Genomic DNA, 25646 nt, shown 5'->3' with positions numbered 1-25646 from the left:
AACAAGGAACAATGAACAGGGCCCGGCGCAATTCCATCACCTTAACTGGTCTGGCACTATCAGGACAGCCATGGCTACGCGCTGCAGGAACTTCTCTGATGAAAATGAGGACCGGGTGCTCTGGTCTTCAGCGTTACACTATCCCTTTGTTCAGTATGGCAGTAGGGACAACAAATATTTTTGACTGTACTCACAGAATCACAGAAGGGTAGGTGTTGGAAGGGTCATCTAGTCCAACCCTCCTGCCGAAGCAGGGTCGCCTACAGCAGGCTGCACAGGACCTTGTCCAGGCGGGTCTTGAATATCTCCAGAGAAGGAGACTCCACAATCTCTCTGGGCAACCTGTTCATTCCAAGACTACCTGCACTTTTGGATTCCTGAATTTAATAGAGAGAGGCAGGCTGGGTGCTGGATCTCTGGATTAGGGGAGGAGTGTGCCACGTGCCTTAACGCTGCAACATTAATGCTCAGTGCTAAAGTGAGCGTGCCAACACCTGCCTCAGAGGTGGGAGACAGGCACTCAAGGCCCAATTACACCTGCAATGATGAGCAAAACCATGACTTGTCTATGGAGGACTTCTTAAACCGTTAAGCACAGCATTCAGTTTCACACCTGCTTCAGTCCAGTTCCCACGGTTACAGTGTCCTGGATATCTACACTTATTTTTTGCCAGTGACTAAGACCACTGGAAAGCTAAACTTGCACAATGGCCATGAATTATTTTTCCTCCAAACTCAGTTTCTGCTAATATGGTACTTGGCAAATGTCTTGAAGCTGCATACTGTTCCTTAGCAGCAGTTTTAATTTGTTTTAGAGATGACAGTCTTGACTTAGAACAAAAACAATTTTATCTTAATCTGCAATAGCTGCAATATCAAGAGCTTTTTACAAAGTCTTGTTTAGCCAGGAAGAGATTTCAAGCAAGAAACACAGGTAAATCATTGTCGTAACTTACTCCTAGGCAGCTCCAGACTTCACCCACCACAGATTAACAGCGACCTACGACTTAATACCTTGCTGCACTGGCACAGAGCATTTCATGTGTCTCCACAGTCAGACACTTCCCTCCAGCACCATTTCTCATCTTAGACTGATGGGCATCTCTTGGGAGATGGCACAGCAGCATTTGTAGGCTGCCTCTTCCATGTTCAAGTGACTTGTACATTAGCCAAGTTCTCACATTCATTTAAAACATTAAAAAAGGCAATTAAAATGAGAATTAAAAAAAAAAGGGGGAGGGGGGGGAGGGGGTGGGCACAGGGACCAGAAAGATTAGGACTGAACTTAAGACTTTCACCTTCACACCACAACAGAGTAGTAGGACATTTCTAACAAACCACCAGAAGTATGAAGTTATTCATTGCTATGGTGAAATGAGAAACAACATTTTCAAGGAGAAAACCTTAGCAAGGGAGCTCACACATCTGATAATAGACTAGGTTTGTTGGGATGCATGTTTGTCTTGCTCATATGGCCTAAAAAGAAATAGAAGAAAAGCCTACAGAAATATTCCTGTCCAAAGCTTGCTGAAAGCCTCCTCTCAATTAACAGTCATGGCTTTTCAGATCAATCTTTAAGCACAGAGAGAAAAAAGGAAACAACAGCATTTTATTGCTTTGTCTCTCCCAAAACTGCATTTGCAAATAAGCTTTCTAGCCTAAACTGTGCTTTCATTTACACCTCTGTCTCTTCAGCATGCATGTCTGTAAGAACACCCTGACTCTCTTAAGTGTTCCTCTGGTCTCAGTATAGATCTACACTCGGCAATTTATGGTATACTACAAATCAACAACAGCAGGCCATCAAGGTGGAAGCCTGAGACTTCTACCACTGATGTTTATGTATTTAAAAAGCAAAATAAAGAAGTCTGCCAGTACTTACCAGTTGTGCATGGTTAGTTGGAAGGTGATGGATGTAGCGCTTGTGTTACTTTTATCTCCATCTTTCACCTAATCCACATTCCCCCTTGTTTGTCACACATCTCTTGCTTCTCACACCTGAATTAAGATTGTTATTTCTCTGAGGGGAAGAAACTCACACAAATCCCCCTTCCCGCCCCCCCAAAAAAAAGTCTCTGGTTGTAAAGAATAAATTTGGGATGTTAGTCAATGGGCAGTTATCTTGTCATTTGACATAAATGCAGGATTAAGTTTTCTTCATCTAATCAAAACCATCCACATTGTATCAAGACAATAAGCATAGCCTGCTGAACAAACAATGTGTTACCTCATTTCCCCAGACAAATACAGATAACAATTTAAGGACCCATTTGCTCTAGACAAAAAGACATGAAGAACCATGAATCACATCCTTTGTATTTAACATCCAATCATAATGTAACCAGCCATTTTTAGACACAGAACACAATCTTTAAAAAAAAAAGAAAAAACAACAGGAAAATGTGTCTTCTAAAAACCTAAATGTCATACCTGGGAGGAGCAAGAGTTTACCGTCATCACCTGTAGAGTCACCAACTTCTTTCTTCCTAAATGTTGCAAGTGTTGGGGTACTTATCCTGCCCTTATAGAATGTTTGCTAAAAATGTGGTCTTTGCTTTTCAAATACAAATAATTCTTTGGTAGCAGACAAGTGTAATATAGCCCTAAATCCAGAAACACCAGTCCTGTAGAATAAAGTCTTCACTGTCAATCCGGACTACAGACTCCTCTTTATGCTGATCTGGTTGAAAGATTGTCACTGCTATAATATAAATAATAAAAATACAATTCATGGTATTTCCACATCTCTTGTATTTTTTCATAAGTTAGACACATTTTGTCTCGTGTTAAAAAAATGAAAAATACAATGCTCCTGTGCGGCACTCTGTAGAGCTGCAAGGACACATTCAGGAACAGCTTAAGAAGCAATCACATAGTAAATCAAGAAAAATCCCTAAGATAGATGAAACATCTGTCAAACATTGCAGGAATTCTGGGTGGGGAAGACGTGCAGAATAGTTCCACATATTTCAGAAATCCAGTTAACTTGTGCAACCTCACAGACAGCTCTTCTTAGCAACAATAAAATACATAGCACTTCTCAGAAGAACCCAGCAGTCAAGGCACTGGAAAGTTTCCAGAAAAGAAAGATAATCTGTGACTGTGAAGTTTGGTGTCACTACACTCTTGACAGATATCTGATAGTTCAGAAATGTAATGCTTACTGGTGCGATCTGGATGATACTTCTCTACCATCTCACAAAATGAAGACCCTGTTCCCTACAATCTACCTCCCTCCTGAAGAGCTACTCCCTGGAAACAGCTGGAAGGGCTTATGCCACAGACACCTACCTGCATCTCACCGCAATATCCGTTTCTTGCCTGCTTGAGTGTCACAGACGTGAATTAAATTAGACTGCAAGAGCAGTTTTTTCTCTTTGGTTATTAATGACAGAAACAAGATGTTCACAAACATCTCTCTGCCTGAATTGGAGAAAACATTAGATGAAGGAGTAAATTGTAGCAAATAATTTCTTTACACCTGTTTTAACAAGTTTACATTTGTGAACTGTTGCTATGAAGCATAAAAGCTATACCTACAGTTTTCCTAACCAGTTTAAGGACTCAAGGTGCAAAGAAAAAAAGAACAGCATGCCTTACTGCCTGCATTTATTAACTTAAAATAAACAAAGATAACATTTACTCTGCATTTAATGACATCACATGAGACTAGAACTATTCAGAATGTGTTGAATTATTTTGACAAGTTATCAGCTGGCTCCGCTCAAGGGAGATTTCCTCAGAAGCATCCAAAGCTACTGCTTGGCGGTCTTCAGCAAGTGCTTTGTGGTGGATTTTGACTCACCAGCAGGTGTTCTCCTTTAGGAACTACTGGCATTTCCAGTATTTGAAACAACTGCTATGTTCTTCTGTGGAATTGGGCCTTTTTCCTCCTAAGCCAGCCTACTATTTCCCATTTGCAACATACGGTAATGGTTACTCCAAGGATACAAAGAAAAAGACGACTAAGGAGTGTTGCTTCTATTTTTGCTCTCTGAAAAATCTCCCTGGCTGGAGGGGGTCCACTGTCAATGCTGCCTCCAAATCCTTTCCATTCACAATACGGAGGAGCCCAGCCATATCTGCAGCGACAGTTCTTACAATTGTTACACACTCCTCTGTCATGACACTTTGTCACGTTACAGTCGTAGTGCAGCCGTGATATGCTGGTACATGTCCTGTTGATACAAAGCATATCACTACCTCATGGTGTGCCATCTTCCACAGCTCCCACATAAGCTATTGGCATCCCTACATGATAGTCGAGACCCCAACACTTTTTATCACCAACAGGGGTTTGGACTAGCGTTACATGGTTCTGCAAGAAAGGCAATTTGTCGATGTTTTCACACTGGATCCTACCACATAGGATATTCTCAATACTGCATTTCGTAAAATGGATATTGTTATGAATACCACAATTCCCAAACCGGTCACCTCGAGTATTCACTGCTTTGAAGCAATCTAAAGGAGCAGGCCTAGCTTGTTTGCCAAAGAGATGCTGGCACTGTTTACTATGGGAAGCACATTTTCCTCGATAGCAATAAGCACCATCTTTGCAGGGGCTCCATCTTGTATGTACACGTCCGGCGGGCACCGAGGGGAAGTCCCGTTGCAATACTCTGGCAGGTCACAGTCACCAGTACTCGCTCTGCAGAGCGTTCCTGCTGGAAGGACCCGACAGCTCTTGCAGCATTTTCCAGAAGCACAGACTGAACCTGCAGTAAACGTACAGTTTGGGTGACAACAAGGATCCTTTCTGCAGTTTGATGCTGAACCACAGTCACATTGCTCTCTGCTTTCTACCATCTTATTCCCACAGTACTCACGCCTCATGGTGTAGAAAGTGCCGGGTGCTGGTGGTTGACGAATGCAGCTGGCGCCACGCCCAAGCAGGTCAAAGTAGTCTTTGTAACTGCAGTCACTGAACGCATCGGTGTCAGCATCGCTTTCGTACATAATGCATTTCTTTCGTCTGCATTTACAGCCATGTCGGTCATGGCGCATCCCAAGAGCGTGGCCCAGCTCGTGGACAAACGTGGTAATAAATGAAGACAACTTCCTGTCAGTAAAGGAAGCAACAGCTGATGACCACTGGTTATCACATATGGACCCTAGAAACGCCAATCCCAGGCTTCTTCCAAAGCTCTGAAATGCAAATAAGTGAGCGATATCATGGCGCATCCGTGGAGACAGGTCAGACTTCCGCCATCTGTTGAAGTCATCAAGTACCTTGCCGATAGAGTTTGTAATGTTTATAAGGTTGCTTTTGGTCCAGATCTCCAACCCCACAAGAAAGAGCCGAACAGAAAGCTGTTCGTACAGAGAGTCCCCTATGTTGACGATTTCTATGACTTGCCTCAAAACTTCAGATTCGTTCCTGCCCGACTTCACAAACCACACGTTGTCCACGACCACTACCATCTTCACATACCTGATGTGTGTCCACCAGTCCTTCAGCATCTCCTCCTCCTCCTCCTCCGCCTGGGGGGCCTTGAACCAGGGCAGCAAAGCCTCTTGGTGCTGCAGCTCCTCCGGGCTCAGCCCGCAGGTGGGGCCCACGGGGCTGTTGGCCTCCTCCATGCGGTAGAGGATGTGCCGGAAGGCTGGATCATGGGGAATGGGCTCGATCTCGTAGGTGCCATCCTCCACCCAGATGACGCCGCGAAGGCCCCTGCCGCAGGTGCCAAGGGCCACCTGGGAGCCGGGGCTGCCCTGCACCTCGCCCTGGTAGAAGCAGTTGTCCTGCACGAAGGGTTGCTCCTCCCAGCGGGCCCCATCCCTGCCGTAGGTGACCAAGGTGAAGGGGTGGGAGACCAGGCCCTGCCTGGGCCGGAGGCGCAGGACCCGCGGCTGCCCCCCCACCTCCAGCCAGTAGGAGACGGCCAGGGGGTTCGTGTCGGCCCGGGGGCTCAACCGCCGCGGCACCGTCACCCACATCGCGGCGACGCGCAGCTCCCCAGAGGGGTCCCCTGGGGCAGCGAGGCACCCCGCCAGGCCCAGCAGCACCAGCAAACCCAGCAGCGGCCCCATCGCCGCTGCCCGGTGCCCCACTTCGTGAGGGGACGGTGCCCTGCCCCGAGGGAGCTGCCCCCAGGCCTCCAACCGCCCCTGGGCGGGGAGGGCCGCGGCGGGGAGAAGCAGCGGCATCGCGGCCCCCTTCGCCTTCTCCCTGTGGAAATGGCGTCCCATTGGTGCTTCTCCTTCTGAGCAGACATCGAATCACAGAATGTTAGTGGTGGGAAGGGACCTCTGTTGGTCATCTAGTCCAACCCTCCTGCTGAAGCAGGGTCACCTACAGCAGGCTGCACAGGACCTTGTCCAGGTGGGTCTTGAATATCTCCAGAGAAGGAGACTCCACAACCTCCCTGGGCAGCCTGTTCCAGGGCTCCGTCACCCTCAGAGGGAAGAAGTTCTTCCTCATGGTCAGACGGAACTTCCTGTGCTTCAGTTTGTGCCCATTGCCCCTTGTCCTGTCACTGGGCACCACTGAAAAGAGTTTGGCCCCATCCTCCTGACACCCACCCTTCAGATATTTGTAAGCATTTATTAGGTCCCCTCGCAGCCTTCACTTCTTCAGGCTGAACAAGCCCAGCTCCCTCAGCCTCTCCTCGTAGGAGAGATGCTCCAGTCCCCTCACCATCCTCGTAGCCCTCCGCTGGACTCTCTCCAGTAGCTCCTCATCCTTCTTGAAGTGGGGAGCCCAGAACTGGACACAGTACTCCAAATGGAACCTCACTAGGGCAGAGTAGAGGGGGAGGAGAACCTCCCTCGACCTGCTGGCCACACTCCTCTTAATGCACCCCAGGATACCATTGGCCTTCTTGGCAACCAGGGCACACTGCTGGCTCATGGTCAACTTGTCATCCACCAGGACACCCAGGTCCCTCTCCGCAGAGCTGCTCTCCAGCAGGTGAGGAGGGGCCCCAGCTCAGCTTCACACTCCTCATTTTTGTTGAGCAAAGGGATCATTGGGTTAAACCACAAGGGGGAAAACCTGTTTTAATAGCTCAAGGTCTCTCTTTTACTTTCTTCCCTTTTTTAATTAAAGGATAATTTGTGAGTGCAGATCAGAAACAGGCTCTTTCAGCTCAAAACAATATTTGGAAAAGCTCAGGGTCTGAAATGAAATAGTACATAAATAAGCGTCTCCTTGCTGGTCACTAGGACCCCTTGCTGCCCTTTCTTAGTATGGTGCCTTACTATAGCTACTACAGCTATACACACACCCCCCAACAAAAAAAGGTAGAACCAGGGAGGAATTCTCTTCTACTACTTTCAATAACATAGACGCAAACTAATAGCATCAAGTATAAAAGCATAAAGCCTATCTATGCCACAGGTGCTACACACCTACAGCAATGTGCCTTAATCACAGACATCACTGGTGCAGCAGCCATTTTCCCATATCATGGCCTTTCTAAAGGTTTGTGCCTGCATAGCCCTGGGAAGAGAGCATTTACAGGTACATCCACCCCTTGGCTGCCATCCCTATTTTAGGGAACAGCTCCATCAAGACACAGCTATAAGACAGTGACCTGGATTGTGGTTAAGACGGGATGTCCTGTGCAGCACAGCTATGCACACTGTTTTTTTGGCACATAGCACCAGGATTATACATAGACACAGCTGTCATCTTTTGGGAACTCTTCACAACTTTCTTTTCAGCAGTAAAAGCACATCTGGGATGAAGTTCAACTTGCTATGACCCTTATCTTTCTCAGCTGCAGGAGGTGCACCCTCCCACCACCCCACCTCCATCTCAGGGATCCTGCCTCTCAGCACAAATGCCTGGGTGCTGACCATCACCCTGGCATGGGCAGCAACACTTAACACTTTCACTTGCCCAAGACAGGCATTGCCCCTCAAGAGGCCAAGCAGTGAGAGCAGCAACTGGCAGAACCCTCAGAGCCTCCCTCTACCGCCTCACGGCCCAGGGTCCTGCGTGGGCTGGGCACAGGGCAGGCCCAACCAACAGCTGTGGAGGCGACCAACAGTTGTCCAAAGGGGCTTCAGGTTCTGTGCACTGGCACCTTTCTCATTCATTGCAAGTGTGGCCAGCATTAGTAGCATACTTATAATACAGCACCTCAGATTAAAGGAATGAAAATGGGAGGATGCCTGCTTCTATTAGAAAGATCTTTCTAGATATCCATAATTGTATATTGTTTGAAATTCATTAGTGCTTTACCTAAAAATGAACCCGTGACCTGTGTTAGCCTTATTTTCTTATTAGTTTCAATTTTAAAATTACAGTAACTATTTTCTATCAAGTCTTTTATGTGCATTTAGTTGTTAAATAATTGTCCACTACTTGTCAAGTATCAGTTTCATATTCCAAGGCTGTGAACTACATCAGATTATGTCTTCTGAAATAACTATCACTCAGACTACAGCAACTATAACAGAAAAATCCTGTTACATGATCTTTGTGTGCAGTGTGTGTAGCACTATTTTTAAATGCACACTTCTGCTGGGTGACAACTCCTAAAGTTACAGAAAAGGCACTACTAAATCATTCTGCCAACTTGCTAGAGTCGTGTCTTACCCTTCCCCAGAAGTTGCCTACTACTTTGTTTCTCTTTTAATAGAAACGTAACTATATAGTTAAGAGTAGAAAGTACTCTGGTTCCATTGTTGAACTCATGGCAGGTTATTCTTGGAGAAGTGTCAACAGTTTGCAGTGCTGTGTTGAGCACTTAAGCAAGACCTTCAGCTTTGAGATCACATAAAAAGGGATGACACTGCTGTGTTCAGGTTACCAGAGCCTCACACTTCTGTCCTCTTATCAGGTAGAGATCAAAGGGGAGGGGAGTCAAAGATTCTCATTATATGACAATGGGCAGGTTGGAAGAAAAAAATCACTGACCTTACAGTAGGAGCAGGGAAAAAAATATCGCAGCAATCCGTAGCTACTTCAAGTGCAGAAACATTTGTTTGGTAGGTGTTTTTAAAATTTTTTTTTCAACCTTGTAGCCCCCTAAAATTTCCAGTGAAGGTGCAAGCTCCTATAGAACTGAATCCTACCAGCAAGAGGTTTACTTTTCTCACTTCTCTTCTGTTGAGTCTTTAGGAACAGGTCACAGATCCCCAGCAGCCTTGTGGACCACAGGTTGAAGTCCTCTGTCCTGGCAGAAAGAAATGAAGCCCTCTGATTGCTGAGAGATCACTAATACATCGTAACTCATCTCACTGCAAAAATTCCTCCCCACCACCCACCCATCTACGATCCACATTCGGCTACAGAATGATGCTTGTCACATAAGCAACCATTTGTTCTGTGCATGATGACAGGACCAAGGCAACACTGCTATTAAAAATTCACCTTCATCTCCAAGAAAAAACTGTCTGGAACCATGAATGCCTAGTTACCATCACTTGCTTTGCAGCTGAAAAAAATATCAAAAAATCTGAACATGTGTATGACATTAGCTTTTGTTCAGCGAAGCCACAATCTATTTGCATAACGTACCTTCACCATTTCTCTCACAAGAAACCTCCATGTCTCGGAATAAAGCTAATCTCTCCCCTTTGCCTTGTCCCTGCTACTGCCTATACCCTTCTAATCTTGCTACAAGTACACCTTGCTTTCGCAAACAACACGTACTGACTGTCAAAATGGCATCTAACTTTCTTTGCTAGGAAAAGGTTACTAAAATAGGAATTAGGGGGGCAGACAGGCAAAGAGGAATAGGCAAGAGTAACACACAGCCTTGTCAGACCTTACTTTGTGAAAAGTTGAAAAAGACATGACTTGTGCTGCATCTGACACACCATTAGCTTCACATAGTGAACTGAGGTCACTAGACTGCCCCTCTCCCTACAGTCTGGCTGGATTTTTGCATGTATGTGTATATATAAGCACATGTATATACGTGTATGTGTATCTGTCCATGTGTATGCACACATTTGTACGTGCTTTCAGGCTCTCAGAAGAACGTCTGTATTAGAGTTCCAGGTCATTTTTGGCACCTGTCACCCTATAATTTAGGCCAAGAAAAGCCCTTTTAAAGTCTGAATGGTTATTATCTAAGAGTAAAAGTAAAGCTAGCTCTCCTGCACAACCAAATCTCTCCTTTCTGCAAAAGAAGTAACACACAGGACAAATTTCAGAATCTCTTGCTTATCTGCCATTCACCCATGAGCTTCACAAATACTGAAAGTCCTTTGACGGACTTTTGACTTCAGCACTCTGGCTCCAAAAACAGAGACAGTGCATAAATACCAGAAAGAAAAAGCTTAGATTCTCACAAGCTGAAGAACCTGACTGACTAGAAGATGGCTGCTTAACAGCTTTTTGGCAGTAAATTACTTTAACAGTAATATCTGACATAATGTCACTTGAGTAAGTTAATATCAAAGCTCACTTAACTGATAAAATTATTTTAGAATATCTTGTCAACAAGTAACAGGATCAGAAGATATTTCATTCCCTCATTCAGCACACCTTCAGCATTGAAGGACAGCTAAGAAATCACCACATCCATTGGTAACATCCCTTCACTGCATTAAAACATAATTCTCTCAGGAAAAGATCATTCCAGTGGAAGCACTGTTTCATGCACAGAAGCCATTTTCTACCCTCTCTGTAGCTTAGATGCTGGCACTTGAACTCAGATGGGATCAGATCAGAAGTCCATCCTTTTAATGCCCTCTGACACCAGCCAATACCAGACATTTCTGCAGAAACCAAAAAGGCTGTTAAGAGATGGAGAGGCGAGGACAGTCTGCCCCTTCAAGTTCCACCTTCATCTCTGAATCAGCTCCAATTCTGGGAACGGAGTATAATGCTTCATTCTAAATGTAACTCCAATTCAGCTTCATTAACTTGTCCCTCTATTCTTGTACTACAAAAAAAGACAAGACTTCTCTACCCTACTTGCTTCACAGTACTCAGTTTTATAAAAATTCGGTATTTGTCTTTTCTTTCCTAAGGAACTTAAGTCTTGGTCCTCCCAGTGGCTTCATAGGAGAAATTTTTTCCCACTCATTTTATTGCCCTTCTTCAAATCCCTCTACTTCAGACTTTTTTTTCAAGCACCGAGCTGTACAACACACTTTATTTTAGGTGAAGTCCAGTGACTGGTAGAATACTTTGCTCATACTATGTGTGCTAGCATCCATTTCTGACCACAGCTGTATGTGCCTTCAGCAATAATCAAGATATCTTTCTTCTCCTAGTAATGTTAACTCTTTTCTTAGTGTGTCAGTAGTTAATTTGTCTCTCATCAAAAAAACCAAACAAACCCAAACCTAGATCTTCGTTACAGTGCAGTCTAGTCATCTTTCTTGCTTACATTTTTGTATGACATGACTGGCTGGGTAGACAAAGGGAGAGCCGTGGATGTTGTCCACCTTGACTTCAGCAAGGCTTTCGACACAGTCTCCCATGATATCCTCCTAGGGAAGCTGAGGAAGTGCGGGCTGGATGAGCGGTTGGTGAGGTGGATTGAGAACTGGCTGAATGGCAGAACTCAGAGGGTTGTCATCAGCGGCGCTGAGTCTAGTTGGAGGCTGGTAACTAGTGGTGTCCCCCAGGGGTCAGTACTGGGCCCAGTCTTGTTCAACTTCTTCATCAACGACCTGGATGAAGAGTTAGAATGTACCCTCCGCAAGTTTGCTGATGACACCAAACGGGGAGGTGTGGTAGACACACCGGAAGGCTGTGCTGCCATTCAGCGTGACCTGGATAGGCTGGAAAGCTGGGCAGAGAGGAACCTGATGAGGTTCACAAAGGCAAATGCAGGGTCCTGCACATAGGGAGGAACAACCTCATGCACCAGTACAGGCTTGGGACAGACCTGCTGGAGTGCAGCTCTGCAGAGAGGGACCTGGGTGTCCTGGTGGATGACAGGTTGACCATGAGCCAGCAGTGTGCCCTGGCTGCCAAGAAGGCCAATGGGATCCTGGGGTGCATCAAGAAGAGTGTGGCCAGCAGGACGAGGGAGGTCCTCCTTCCCCTCTACACTGCCCTGGTGAGGCCCCATCTGGAGTACTCTGTCCAGTTCTGGGCTCCCCACTTCAAGAAAGATGAGGAGCTACTGGAGAGTGTCCAGCGGAGGGCTACAAGGACGATGAGGGGCCTGGAGCATCTCCCCTACGAGGAGAGGCTGAGGGAGCTGGGCTTGTTCAGCCTGAAGAAGAGAAGGCTACGAGGGGACCTAATAAATGCTTACAAATATCTGAAGGGTGGGTGTCAGGAGGATGGGACCAAACTCTTTTCAGTGGTGCCCAGTGACAGGACAAGGGGCAACGGGCACAAACTGAGGCACAGGAAGTTCTGTCTGAACATGAGGAAGAACTTTTTCCCTCTGAGGGTGACGGAGCCCTGGAACAGGCTGCCCAGGGAGGCTGTGGAGTCTCCTTCTCTGGAGATATTCAAGACCCACCTGGACAAGGTCCTGTGCAGCCTGCTGTAGGTGACCCTGCTTCAGCAGGAGGGTTGGACTAGATGACCCACAGAGGTCCCTTCCAACCCCTACTAGTCTGTGATTCTGTGATTTTTCCAAATGACATACAGGTTCTTAATAATGAATAACTATAGAGAAATTCAGCTCCTGTAATGACCGTTTCCAAGGACTTTATTCTGAACATCAAAAATCCAGCAAGGACTCCTGAGGTTCCTCACCACTCATGTCTCATTCCTGGAGATCCCCCTTTCCATTATGGGGTGGATGTGATGATGGCCTTGGTGCTTCTTAAGCATCTTGCTTTCAGAGGAATTTCTTTAATACAAGAAAGAATTAACACCCTTTTGTTGTAAGTGTATTTACACTACCTTGTAAATATTCAGTGCTGAGGGACTAGCTCTGTCTTGTTTTGAGCATCTCACAATAACTGCTTTCTATGTCTTCACTTGATTTAAGAGTTCGCAATAGCTTATTATCTACTTCCATCAACTTCTGGAGAAACAGCTATTCAAACTTGATCCACATGGTATGAAATGAAGCTAAGTACACCCACACATCAGTTTTAGGTCTGTATCTGCATCAACAGCAAACAGCTATTGGCTTATCTACTTCTTTAACATTACAGCTTTGGATTACAGGACAAAAACTACACAGGTCTTTCCATCATTCAATAGCTACCCAGTCAGAGCTGTTTGTTAGCTAATGAAACAGAAAAAGTCTCCTATAACCTCAAAATAAATTCGACACAGCTGTCTAAGAATATCTTAGTCTTCCTTCCCATCTACGTTTTGTCTGCTATGTACAGACCTTTTCCTTGCTTACTACAGTTTACTACAAGCAAGCAGGTAACAGTCGTGAAAAGAAAGCAAGCTATTTCAAGGATTGCTCCATTACCTCAATGGAAAAAAACAAAACAAAACAAAACAATAGTCATTTCTTTGCAATTGATGACTTCTAATTTTACTGAGAAAAAAACGGTTTGTGTACGCAGCATGCTTAAATAGCAAATTGTATAGCTGTCACTGATGTTTCTCTTCCACTCTACTACCTCCTCAGGTCTAAAAGGTAGATGACTAATCAAGGTGATCAGATGCAGCAAGAAAGTGCTAGAAGCACAGAGGAAGAGATTAACTCCTATTTGAGTTACAGTGGAAAAAAGAAGAAATATAAACTTCACTGAGTATGCAACAGCAAGATATTTTAGCCTGTTTTATATCATCATATCATCAAAAATCTCTCGTAGAACAATAGCTTTTATAATAAAAGACCAGCTTAGCCATTAAGTAAAATGATGCCCAAGAACATTTAGAGACTGAGAGCAGTTTGACATCTAATTACATGGATTTGAGACTCCAGTTATCAATCTTTTATCTGGCATATTAAAAGCACAGCAATTTATAGCAGCCAAATCAACTAAAGGATTTAGTTGAACTTTTCTTTCTCAAAATAGCACACAATATATCCTGATATCCAAGAAAATGCTGCCAACACATATGGCATATTTGCTACCAACAAAGTAAGCATTTAAGAAAGGCATTCCAGCAGCCAGGAGTTTTATTTGCCAAGAATTCAGGGTTGGGTTTTTTTTTTATATAAAAGTTTTTCTTTTTACATAGGAAACCAAGACACAAGGGATGCAAGAGTTTGTAAAGATTTCAGGAGGCTGCAAAATATGTCCATGTGAAAACCATTCCCAGAAGCGAACATTCAAAATAACATGAAGACTGAAAAGTCCTTTTTTTGAGGCAGTTCACATCTTTACATTAACACTTGTGTGACAGGTTTCTACAGAAAAAGCTGTTACAGAGACTTCAGTCCCTGAATTGTCAGTCTCAGCTGAAGAGCTTATATACAATGAAAGGGGAGCAAGAATCTTGTTTTCCAGGTACCGACTCATCCAGATGTGTAACAACTTCTCCCTTCACTGGAGTCTCATCCGTTTTTCAGGTGGTCCTTTAGTGCCAGCACTATGCTGAGCATTCTTTACAGTCTCTTTCTCCTCTGGCTTGACAGCTTCAGGGACTGGTTCTGGTTCTTTCTTGATTTGATCCACTTAAGAAGTAACAGCAAAAGAAAGTTAAACCTCCAATTTTTATTCCTAAAATATTGTTCAGAGTACTTAGAAAATATCATTGATGTCAAAGGGGCAAAATTAAATTCAAATGTATAGGTATGAATTTAGTCCTTCATTATTGTTACACGGGTAAAAAAAGTGGAACAGATTGAAGCGATACACTTCATGCTTTTCCTGTTTTGAGGTTGCTTATGATCAACTCAAAGCCTTCACATGCTTGCAGCACCATGCAAAAATCACTAAGATGCTGGACTGATTAACTGTTCCTTCATTCACCCGTTTACCCTCCTCCTGCTTTCAAAGACTATTCCCTGCATTTGGACCCTCAGGCAATACCGTTTTACAGACAGAAAGGGCAGGAGGAGAATACGCATTTTTTCCACTTTCACTCTGGCTGTCACAGAGAACTGTTACCTGGTGCTTTGCCAAACGGAGCAAAGTACTGGGTTAGAGCAATGTCAGAATTCCTAACCACCTCCGTAGCAGCAGCAAGGAGCTTACATGGCAACTGGAAGACACTGCTATATAGAGCCTATTTTTTAAGTCTTGTGAGAATATTAGAGTTTTACCTGGGATAGGCTTTTCTCCAGGCTTTTGCTGTGGGGGAGGAAGGAAAAAACAACACATCAGTGGAACCAAAGTCATAAATCTTAACCCTTCCTGCTTTTCACTTAGGAATATAAACAAAGCAATGTGCCCTCATATGTAAGAGTTGAGGGGAGAAGGTATCACTAAATACACTTTAAATAAAATCCAATTAACATTTTATAATACCCAGTTTTCCTTCTGACAACTGGAAAGCACTAAAGCAAAAAATACAGTTAGCCAGTCTTTCCCACACCTGAGGAGCGAACAGTTTCGCAAGATGCTGTAAACATAATTTCCTTTGCTCCTATGCAGAAGACCTGGTAGAACAAACGGCCACTAGAGACGATCAAAGGTAATCACAACAACTTCACAGAATGCCAAGAATTTCCACGCTAATTAATGAGCCTCCAGAACAATGGAGTAACTAGAACAAAATAGCTGCGGTGGTTTGACTGAGCCCACAAAGCAGGAAACTGGAAGCAGCAGCAAAATCTGATAGCTGACAAGAACAGACCCTCTGTGATTAGATGAGGAATTTGTATAATAAAATTCACTCTCATAGTTTTGCCAAGGTCTTAATGACTCATGCAATTACAAACAGGCATCCTACACTCCACTCAGACTTCCATTTCAAATATATTATCTAATCCATGTTACTGTTGCAGAAAGCACACAAAATTCCCATTGTTTCAAGTACTTACAACTGCCGTAAGTTCTAAGTAAGTTACAGAAATACTATGGCTTATAGGTGTCATACCTGAACAAATTTGGGTGGAAACTTTTGTCTTAGGTCTAAAAGCAAAGCATCTACCCGCTGCCTTTGGAAAATAGAACTTGGCTCTTCTTTCTTCTTGGCTTTTGGTTTAGCTTTCTCTGCAGGCACGGAAACATAAGGGAAAGCTGTATTAAAAGTTCTGTTCTATTAGCAGATCTTTGATGTACAAGTTGGTATTCATCTCCTCTAAACTTCACCTACATTTTCCCTTTGACATCAGGGGTTTTTTTGTGGAAGACAGATTATGGACAATTCTTACCTCCTGACAAACTGGTCTGGCTTCTGAAAACATACTTTGGTCTCCAGTGGGTTGAAGAGTTTCACACTTTGTTGACACATGACTCACCATTTTCATTTCCCACCCGTGTCTCAATATTCACCCCCACCAGTACAGAAGAGAAAGATTCCTTCGACCTGATAGGGAACACTAACTTACCCTTCAGACAGACACTTAACCTCATCTCTACACCATTACTGTGCATTGCCTTTTTCCTTACATTACCTTCCCTCTCCCAAAGCATGCATGAGCAACTAGGAAACATACCTCGTTCTTCTTGGTCTTTGAAATGCCACCAGTAGCCCTTGGATGGGTGATAGCGACAGTAGGACATAGCTTCTTCAAATGCAGACTGAATTCCATGTACCGCAGTGAGCTTTCAGGACAAGAACATAAGGCAGTGTTCAGAATTTAAGGAGAAAATACAGTATATGTTTTTGAAAGTAGGATTTTAAAATTAGTGTTCTATGTTCATTTTTGCTCTGGGAAGGGAACTTGGGACATCTAGTTTTGGACCAATAACGTAATCTCTTTAACAGGCTCTTACAAGACCTTTTCTGAAGTGCTCTTCTAAACTGACAGAGACAAATTTGCAAAAGCGTAGTTTACTAAAACAGAAGAAATCAAAACAAACCTGAGTATCCAATATAAAAAGAAATACCGCATCAACTTAAAAAGATAAGCTTCATTTAAAGAGAAATATTAGACTACCATAACATTCCAAAGCAAGCTTCACTGTGTATTTCATTAATATTTCATATGTATTTGTTAAGTCATTTTTCTTTTGCTTCTTCAAACCTCATGTTACACCAATTGTGTGGCTTCAGTTATTCTGATCCTTCACCCTTAAACAATGTATCCTACTTTTTAGACCATACTGCACTCTCCCAGGATCCTTCATTTCCATGTGGGATCCACACTATATTAACACGCGGGGTTTGTTTTAAGTTACTGTATACGAAACAAAATCTTCCCTTGAAACAGTGAAGGAGGGATTTATACAGCCTGGGGAACAACCAAAAGTAAAAGCAGATACAAACTGGTATATATCACATGCACAGAACACTTACCACTCTGGAGTTAATGACAGACCCTAAGTCAGGTGCCTGATAAATCACTCCAGCAATAATATAGTAGTCAGCCAATGGAATAACTGTGGGGAGAAAAAAAGAGGCAGGATCAGTTTGAAACTTTAGCTGAAGACTCTGTATTTGTTCTGAATTTCAGCAGTAACAGCAGAAATTGCAATATTCATCTCATCACCAAATCATCTCTTTTTAACTCTTTCCTTCAAGGTGTGTTATCTGCAACCTAGCCACAGGCTGATAAAGACAGCTTTAAGTCCTGTCCTACTGCAAACAAATAATTGACCTTACAAGAGTTGGGGTTTACAGAGCTACACAAGAAGAGTCAAATGAACTGCACTGGAAGTAGTTCTGCTTGCCGTTGCTATCAGCAGAAACCTGTAAAGTTTCATTCTTCTGGCCTCCACTTTCTCCAATTTGTACAGGCCTCTTAGCCAGATTTCCCAGACCCAATGGCAGCTAAGCACACACAGAGCATGCCTTTCTAAGTTAATAACATTCTGCCAAAAAAAAAAAATGACCTTCCAAAGGCATTGGCCAAATCAGATTTGGAACCTCTACTGACCAATCAACAATTCTTGTTCCTCTGCACTGCAGCTGTAATGAACATCACAACTGTTCCCGTAATACTCTGCCAAACATTCTTCAGCTGAGAAACTACAGCGATGCTTTCAGCTTCACATTCCTAAGGATTTTACCTGCACACACATTTGTTCCAGTCCCGCCATCTGTATTAACACATTCTGTCTGAACCTTTTTACTGACAGGACCCAATTCATCCAGTACTTGCATTTTATGAAGCCTGGACACTTGCCTAAATTTAACAGACTGAGACAGCTGGGTACATATTACAGCCAGTACCCGCTTCCCAAAAGAAAGAGGATTCTCAGCATCTCCTTAGAAGTGGAGCAAGACACAGAACAGCAGCTTTACTGTCTCACAGGTCTGCACCTGATCAGCCTACTTATCTAGACAGGTGACTTGCTCTAATCATTGTATCTAAAGATTTTTCCAAAATCACTTCAATAGCCAAAACTTGGCTTAAAGATTTTAAATATAAATACACCTTTTTTTTTAAAAAAACACACACAGAATTCGTAAGACAGGCCTGCAGTAGTTCTACCTGAGTACTCAACGCTACCTGTGAACTCATTAAATTTTAGTTTTCCACCCCCATTCTGGTGTCTCAAATACACTAGTATTTGTACCATGACAAAATTAAACATATAGATAACATCTGAGCTAGGGAACTATGTGACTCAAGCAAGGTATCTAGCACAAACTGCACAGTCACAGTGGAAACGATGTTACCAAACAAGTCCCCGTTAAGTTCCATGAAACACATATTTGCATTACAGCAAAACTCTGAACATTTATTGTGGAAGCCTCAACTCTACTCTTGATCTGAAAAGTCTCAAAACAGGAAATTAAGGGCTGCATGATATTTTCATCCTTAACTTCTGAAAGCAAGATTCAAAACCCTTAATAAAGAAACAACTAAAAAAAAAAAATCTGTTAAAGAATGAATCATATATTGCAGTTCCATACTGAAAAAGAACATATAAAGAGGCCATTACCTCATATAAGCAAGAAGCACTGCTAGACAAGGCAAACTCCTGTACAGGACTAAAATGCATATGCAGACCCTAAGACACTAAAAATAAGTTAGGAATAACTAGCAGTAACCCTGCCTTTTCTGTAAAGCTTACCGTGAAATAACCTATTTTATATATACATGCAATAAACACAGAAGGCAGTCCAATAACTATTCAAATGTGGTTACTTTTGTAATTAATCACACACACAAATTTAAGGTTACAAAGGAATAAAGAAGCCAGCTGCATGCAAATGGAAAAAATGCTAAGGTGTTTCTTTTAAAACTTAGAAAGGTCATCAGTGACACTGTAAGGAGTCATGTTGTCATGAGATTCCCTCACAATTCCAAAATACTCAGTTCTCAGAGGAATAACCAAAACAACAAGCATTTGCAGTATCTCAGGGTCATTTTTCACACGGGTCATCGTCTTCTACTGACAAGATCCTACCAGTCCACAGCTGAAAGTGAAAGACAGCGATGCGACACAAACAGGAGCATGAAAGATCCCTCTCCCTAACTAATGGAAATCATGGTTCTCCAAAAATAAATAAATACTAGCCACTTCAGATGATTAGCTCAAATTAAACTAAGTTCACCAGCCCCAAGCAAGCATCTCGTTAGACTTGTATTCAAATAATTAAAATGAAAACTCTTGCATAGCCTAACAGATAAATATAACATGGCATGAATGCTATTACCAATTTCCTATGGCAAAACATAGCACAGGGCAGGGCAGGACTTTCTCATTGCACTCTTCACATTTCACCACAAGATGGCAATCCCTGCTATCAGCACACTGGAGGTCACTCTGTCAGACAAAATACCTCCACCCCACCACAAAGTCTGATACCCTTTTTATTTAGATCTAAGACGAAAGACAGAAAAGGGGAAACAGAAGTGCTTAAACACAAATCAGGAAAATATAAAAGCGACTAACTGATCGGCCATCTCAACAGTGACAAGAACTGAGTGACCTTACCTTGTGCTGGAGATTGCCTTTGCTGCTTCCGGATAATGAAAAGAATGGGCTCTTGAGCATGAAGAAGGATGTACTCCACTCCAACCATCTGGCTGAAAAAAAAGCAACCAGAATAAGTATCTTCCTCAAAATAAAATCTGCACGATGTGAAGAGCTACCAAAGGGCCTGGCAGTAAAGGGATGAAGTTCTGATGCTTTGGAAGCTCTTACATATAATGTGCAGTAAACAGAGGCATAGGATTTCCTGAGCTAGCTATCAAAACTTAGCTGCAACAAAGGGAGTTACAACCTGACACAACATCTAAGTGGAACATGTTAGCAAACAAACAAATTGTAAGAAATATAACAATCTATCATGACAGACATGTCATTTAAATACAGAAACAAAGGACCAGTGTATTATGTCACCATCCGTGTGTCTGATGCAAAAGCCTCTCTGCAACCACATCTGAGCACAAGTGACTTTACCAATGAACTTTTAGCTCAGCTTGTGCACTCCCTATCACATTGTGGAGTCTTTAAATAGTTCTCAAACATCTCACTTGTGCTCAGTGCAGCAGATGGCGAACTGCAAGGAAACTTAACTTGCCCATTCTGCAATCTCATTACACAACCATCTGTGATCACTTTATTTACAACACTCACTACTTTTATTATCCATACTAAAAAGCCAGCTCTTCGGAGGAATTATGTACTAATTACGGCACATAGCCAGTGGGATATGGAAACACGAACTATTTATGAACTCGAAGTACCCCCTAACACAAACCCTATTCACCACTGAAAAACATTTAACCGCATTAACATTACACAGGTTCTGTTGAGCTGGAAGGATGAGCAGACAGATTTCTCTGAATTAGAAAAGCTAAGAGGTGATTTACTGGAATCTCAGAACATATACAGAATCCTTTATGCTTAACAACTCCTTGAAATGGCATAACAGGAAGTAGAAGACATCCAAATACAAAAAAAGCTGTGCTCCCCTGCAAGAGCAGAAGGTTTCCAGCATGCTTCCATTCAACCACCAGTGCCTCTGGATGGAGGGACAAAGGACACTGCACAGGAAGCAGCTCCAAATTACAACTTACTTTAAATGGTCCAAGGTCATCCGCTGCATTTTGACGACTTCATTGTTACATGTTCGGTCATAGAACGGATTACTTCGCTCTGAGAAATAGTCCAACACGCTCCCATTGTTTAATATTGGAATCCAGGAGCTGTCAACCCAGGAAATTCCCAAGAGATTATCTGGGAAGAGAAATCTATACTGATACCAAAGCAACCAGAAACACTACAAATACCTCCAAGAGTAAATTGCCACCAGTTAATGATTACAGCAGGGGAAGGAGGTGGAACACAGCCTCACACAAACCAGTCCTAATTAAAAATGTGTTTCACAGAGTTCAACTAATAATTGATATCCTTTAACCTTCTGCAGTTCTGTTGTGTTGTACACAACAGAAATACAGTCTTTTTTTGTTATTGCACTTTCCTTCCCTTGACCACTAGCTGCTGGTATACCTTCATGTCTCCAGACTGTGAGCAGGCTCTGCGTGCACATATGTGTGCACTGTGTTGGTGGGAGTTAATTAGCTCTAACACCATATACAATATTATAATACTAAATCTACTCCGTAGTATTACATACATTTTATTTTATGAACCACAGCATCAGACAAGTAGAGAGACAATCCAAATCGTGGTCCCTTTTGAAAGCTAGGTCTCTGGTAAGTAAGCTGAATTTACTAAACTAAGTTAGAATCAGTTACAGAGGGGAAAAATATTAAAAAGTGATACACTCCACACTAAATATGAGCCTGCTCATGTTTAAAAGTTTATTTCTTACAAAAACAGTTTCCAAGCTGTAAACTATGATGCTGAAAACCACATAAAACACTACAGAGATCTATTAATTAAACAAAGAATTTTCTTTTGCTAAAGCCAATGAATACACTACTGAGTGAAACAAAACAGTGGCACTGGTAACATTTCTAAGATGTTTTGTTATTAAAATACATGTGTCTGATATCACAGCAGCTGATACTGTTATGTTTCAAATGTTATTATTTTTTATGTGGGTGAAATCTACAGTAAACAAAAAAACCAAAATGGCAGGCACAAAGATGCTGTCTTCGGGCAGACGTTTCCCAGTAGTCTTGAACAAGAGATTCTATTCCTGACTCTACAATTAAGCTGCCAAATTGCCTGCAGCTAATTACTTATTCCATAACTCAATGGATATTACACAAATCTAACTACATAGTATTAACAATTATATTAAAAAGCAAGCTTTTTAAATGAAATATACTCTATAACCGGCAAATCACTCTATGCCAGTGAAGTTCCTACAGAGTAGGAGACATTTGAATTAAAATCCCTGGATTTTACTATCACATTGCAGCAAAACGATGTTCCTCTAGGGGACTAAAGAAACCAGTATCAACAATTGGTTTCACACTCAACGAATCTGCTAACGTTTAAGATCCATGAGGCACCTTGAAAAGCACCCTGAAATTCAACCCTTTTAAACTACAGAAGCAAACAGAATTTCCAGGACACAAGAAAGCAGAAAACAAAGGCATGCATCATTTAAATATAAAAACATCTAAGTGATGAGAAGTCACTGAAGACTGAAAGAACTACTGAAATTCCCTTCTCACAGGAACCACTCCCTTAACATTCACACTTTATATACATATCCAGAACTCCCGCTTATCATTCCACTGTGAATATTTTACTTCTGCAACAACTCTGCATGCTCAAAGATGACTGGATCTGTTCCAAAAACGTCAGCTCACATACTGTTAGCAGCTTCTCTGAGAAACAGCTAATAAAGTAACACTAGCTGCCCCACTAACCAGCAAAAAATGCAGCATAAACAGTCACGTGCAAATCATTTTGCCTTGTTAATCTCAGAATTGCCAGCCTCTTTCACAGAATGGGGGGAGGGGGAAGTCTAGAGGCATTCATGTTATTTCACATACACTATTCTGTCTCCTCATCATAAAAAAGTAGATCTCAAACACAGCACTAAGATCCATTATTAAGCACTTCAGTTGTGGTAGTGCTGATAATCCTAAACGACTTTCAAAACCAAAAGACAAGCTTTGCTTCCCAACAAAACCAAAATCTTACGTGCTTGCATTCGTGCCATAATAAATTCTCCTACTGCATTTCACATACAAACTTTTCTTGCTTGTGTAATTAACAATAACTACATTTCTGAAGAGGAACGTCAGGCAAGCTTCACACATATACAGCTACAATGCTGCATATATACCGATAAACGTATCACAAAACAAAATATAAAGTTGGACTCTAAGGCTCAGTTACCCACAGCTGCTTAGTGCAATTATTGATAATTGCCTTTATAACTAGCAAGATTGTTCTCTTAAACTATTCTGGCAAAAAAAGGTGAGGAAGAACAAAACCAACCCTGAACCTGACATGCCTGTTATTCCCAGCAAGGAAGGAGTTCTGCTTATTCTGGGTAGGAGCAAGAAAGAATGACGTTCCTGTTTCCCTGTTCCTTTCAAAAACAGGCCATCTTGTTCAAAGCATTTTTTTGTGGAATTTGCATCTCAGACGCAAAAGTAAAGTGCTTGTGATAATACTGCCAGTCTGCCATGAATGTCAAGGCAATGTGGGAGACAAGCCAGCAAACCATGGCAAGAAGTAAGAGGAGAGCAGCTCACACAACGTGCTGTACCTGGCCTTGCCCGCTGGACAGCCCAACACAAGGCTCTGACAAGCCAAGAGGAACAGTAAAACAGTTTGATAGCTTAACAACAACAGAAGCATCCTTCAAGCTCAACTTAAATACATTGAACCATATAAGATACAAGATTTTGAGGGAGACGAAATGATCTGGATTAAGACAGAAGGCTCTCACACCAGCTAATAGCTTAACGCAGCAGTCCTGCCGTTAATCACCCGCATCGCTCCTTGCTGTGGTCTGAAACGAGGCGGTCAGAAAAGCCGACAGGACCATAGACACCATTCAGCAGGAATTTGTAGAAAAAAGGAGAAAACCTCCATGGCGTTACGAAAATCAACCTCTCGGGAGCCTTCCCTCAATATCGGCCCTTGGTCGTTCTCCGAGACTCCACCCCACAGGCTTTCAGGGTGACTCCCCTCAAGCACCCTCGTGGAGAGAAATAATTCCCTCCCTCACGCGCTTCCAACCCTCTCCGCCCCTCTCAAGGCCCAAACGCTTCACAGGAGTTCAACCCGCGGTTTATTCACAGCGCGAACCTTCGCTGTGTCTTCTAACCACGCCCCTGAATCCTCACCCGCGCCTCTCCTGCTCCCGCGTACTCCAGCTTTCTCCCTGGCTTCTCCCACCCCCGGCCTGCCTCATCCCACCCACCCAGAGAGCCGTAACGATGCCCGGCCTAACCCCCCGCGATGGTACTCCGCTCCCCCGCGCCTCAGGGCCCGGGCCCGGGCCCGGGCCCGGGCCCCCCTCACCGCGCCCGGACAGCCGGGAGCGGACCACCAGCGAGGCGGCGGAGCTCAGCCCCGGGCGGCAGGCACAGCCCGCACCGCGACACAGAAGCGGCCGCCGCGGGAAGCGCAGCGCATCCCGCCCGGCGAGGAGCCCAGGAAGCCCCGGCCCTACCTCGGATGTCCACAGCCGCCATGGCCGCGCCGCGCACTTCCGCCCGCGCCCGGACAGGGGCAGGCGGGGGGCGGAGGATGGGGCCACGCCCGGAGGGGTGGGGAGGGGGCGGGGCCTCAGGCAGTGGGGCGGGGCCAGCGGAGGTGAAGGCGGTTGTCGGTCATCCCTGCGCTGCGTGGGACGGGACGGGACGGGACGGGACGGGACGGGACGGGACGGGACGGGAAGGGAAGGGAAGGGAACGGAACGGAACGGAACGGAACGGAACGGAACGGAAGGGAACGGATAACGCCCCTCGTCCCAGCACGCAGTCGCTGGTCCGGGAAAAACAAGTGTGAAGCGAAGGGTCGTGCTGCCCCAGCCTCCCACCACAACCGCAAGGTGACCTGCTCTCCACCCAGGAGCAATGCGTAACCAGAACGACGGCGTTAACGATGAAACTAAATGCCTTTTTAATGCTAGTTCTGAGCTGTTTGTTCAAAAACAGAGACACAGTCTTTTTACAGCCGTTTTCAACTCATCTTGGCCCTCTTGTAGTTGCCAGTCACTTTCAAAGTGAAAGAGATGTGGGCTGCAGGCTCCTGCTGAGCATCACAGGCATCCTGGTCGACTTGGCTGGGGTGGCCCTGATTTAGGTTGCCATGTGGGAATACCACTGGATGTTTGAGATCACACCATCAGAACACTGCATGGTTCCTGTCATGAGGTTTGGTCCTTGGCATTTTGACCCTGAAGTGATGTCACTGGTCATTTATAGGGTGAAGAACACCCATCAATAGGTGGAAGCATACACATACACTGAAGATTACCAAGCTTTTTATCTATACTGGCACCCACAGTCTATCCCTGTGAGTGCCTCATGGCCCCACATCCAGCCAGCGCACCTCCACATGCCCGTCTTCCCCCAGCCCTGTCTGAGGGCTGCCGAGGGCTGCTGTGCCCTCGCTGGGAGCAGCAGGCTCTGTGAAGTGAGCCTGGAGGTTGTCACCTCACTGACAGCACGTCAGGGTGGCAACTGGTGACGGAATTTCTCCCCCTTCTGTTTGAGGGACGTGTGTAGGGTATGTAAAGTACAGGAAAGGGCTATTATTATTGTATGAGAGCAATCAAAAAGTTAGGACAAGCCAGAGCTGATGCTGCTTCTTTGCTCTTCATTCTGCCCTCTTGTACCGATGCATTAGGAGATGGACTTTAATTGCATAACCGCATACTCTTCTTCTTTTTTTCCCCCAGGAGTCCT

The 25646-nt window shown here is 43.9% G+C and overlaps 2 protein-coding genes across 2 annotated transcripts; both read right to left on the bottom strand.

Annotated features, from left to right (window-relative positions):
• Positions 1-3609: 3609 nt before the first annotated feature.
• On the bottom strand, positions 3610-6033 carry LOC104334258 (disintegrin and metalloproteinase domain-containing protein 20-like). Its single transcript, XM_009939859.2, is given in 2 exon segments — positions 3610-4566; positions 4569-6033. Coding segments are annotated over 2 exon segments (2172 nt in total). The 3' UTR covers positions 3610-3859.
• A 7310-nt stretch (positions 6034-13343) lies between these two features.
• Positions 13344-24484, bottom strand: MED6 (mediator complex subunit 6). The gene is made up of 8 exons (XM_075426722.1): positions 24407-24484; positions 20874-21033; positions 19786-19877; positions 17195-17277; positions 16392-16500; positions 15830-15945; positions 15054-15081; positions 13344-14462 (listed from the first exon to the last, which is right to left on the bottom strand). The coding sequence occupies exons 1-8, from the start codon at positions 24426-24428 to the stop codon at positions 14332-14334; spliced, it is 741 nt and encodes a 246-aa protein (XP_075282837.1). The 5' UTR covers positions 24429-24484; the 3' UTR covers positions 13344-14331.
• Between the last annotated feature and the right edge of the window lie 1162 nt (positions 24485-25646).

This window comes from Opisthocomus hoazin, chromosome 7 (assembly GCF_030867145.1).
Source record: "Opisthocomus hoazin isolate bOpiHoa1 chromosome 7, bOpiHoa1.hap1, whole genome shotgun sequence".
In the NCBI taxonomy this organism is placed as follows: Eukaryota; Metazoa; Chordata; class Aves; order Opisthocomiformes; family Opisthocomidae; genus Opisthocomus; species Opisthocomus hoazin.
This window is presented reverse-complemented; position numbering and strand designations above follow the sequence as displayed.

Bases quoted from the DNA above. Each gene is read 5' to 3' on its own strand.
- MED6 (XM_075426722.1), bottom strand. From the start codon at position 24,428: ATGGCGGCTGTGGACATCCGAG. The intron at 21,034-24,406 runs GTAGGGCCGGGG...TTCTCTTCCCAG, and splicing joins GGCGGCTGTGGACATCCGAG to ATAATCTCTTGGGAATTTCC. The intron at 14,463-15,053 runs GTAAAACTCTAA...TTACTTCTTAAG, and splicing joins TGGAGAAAAGCCTATCCCAG to TGGATCAAATCAAGAAAGAA.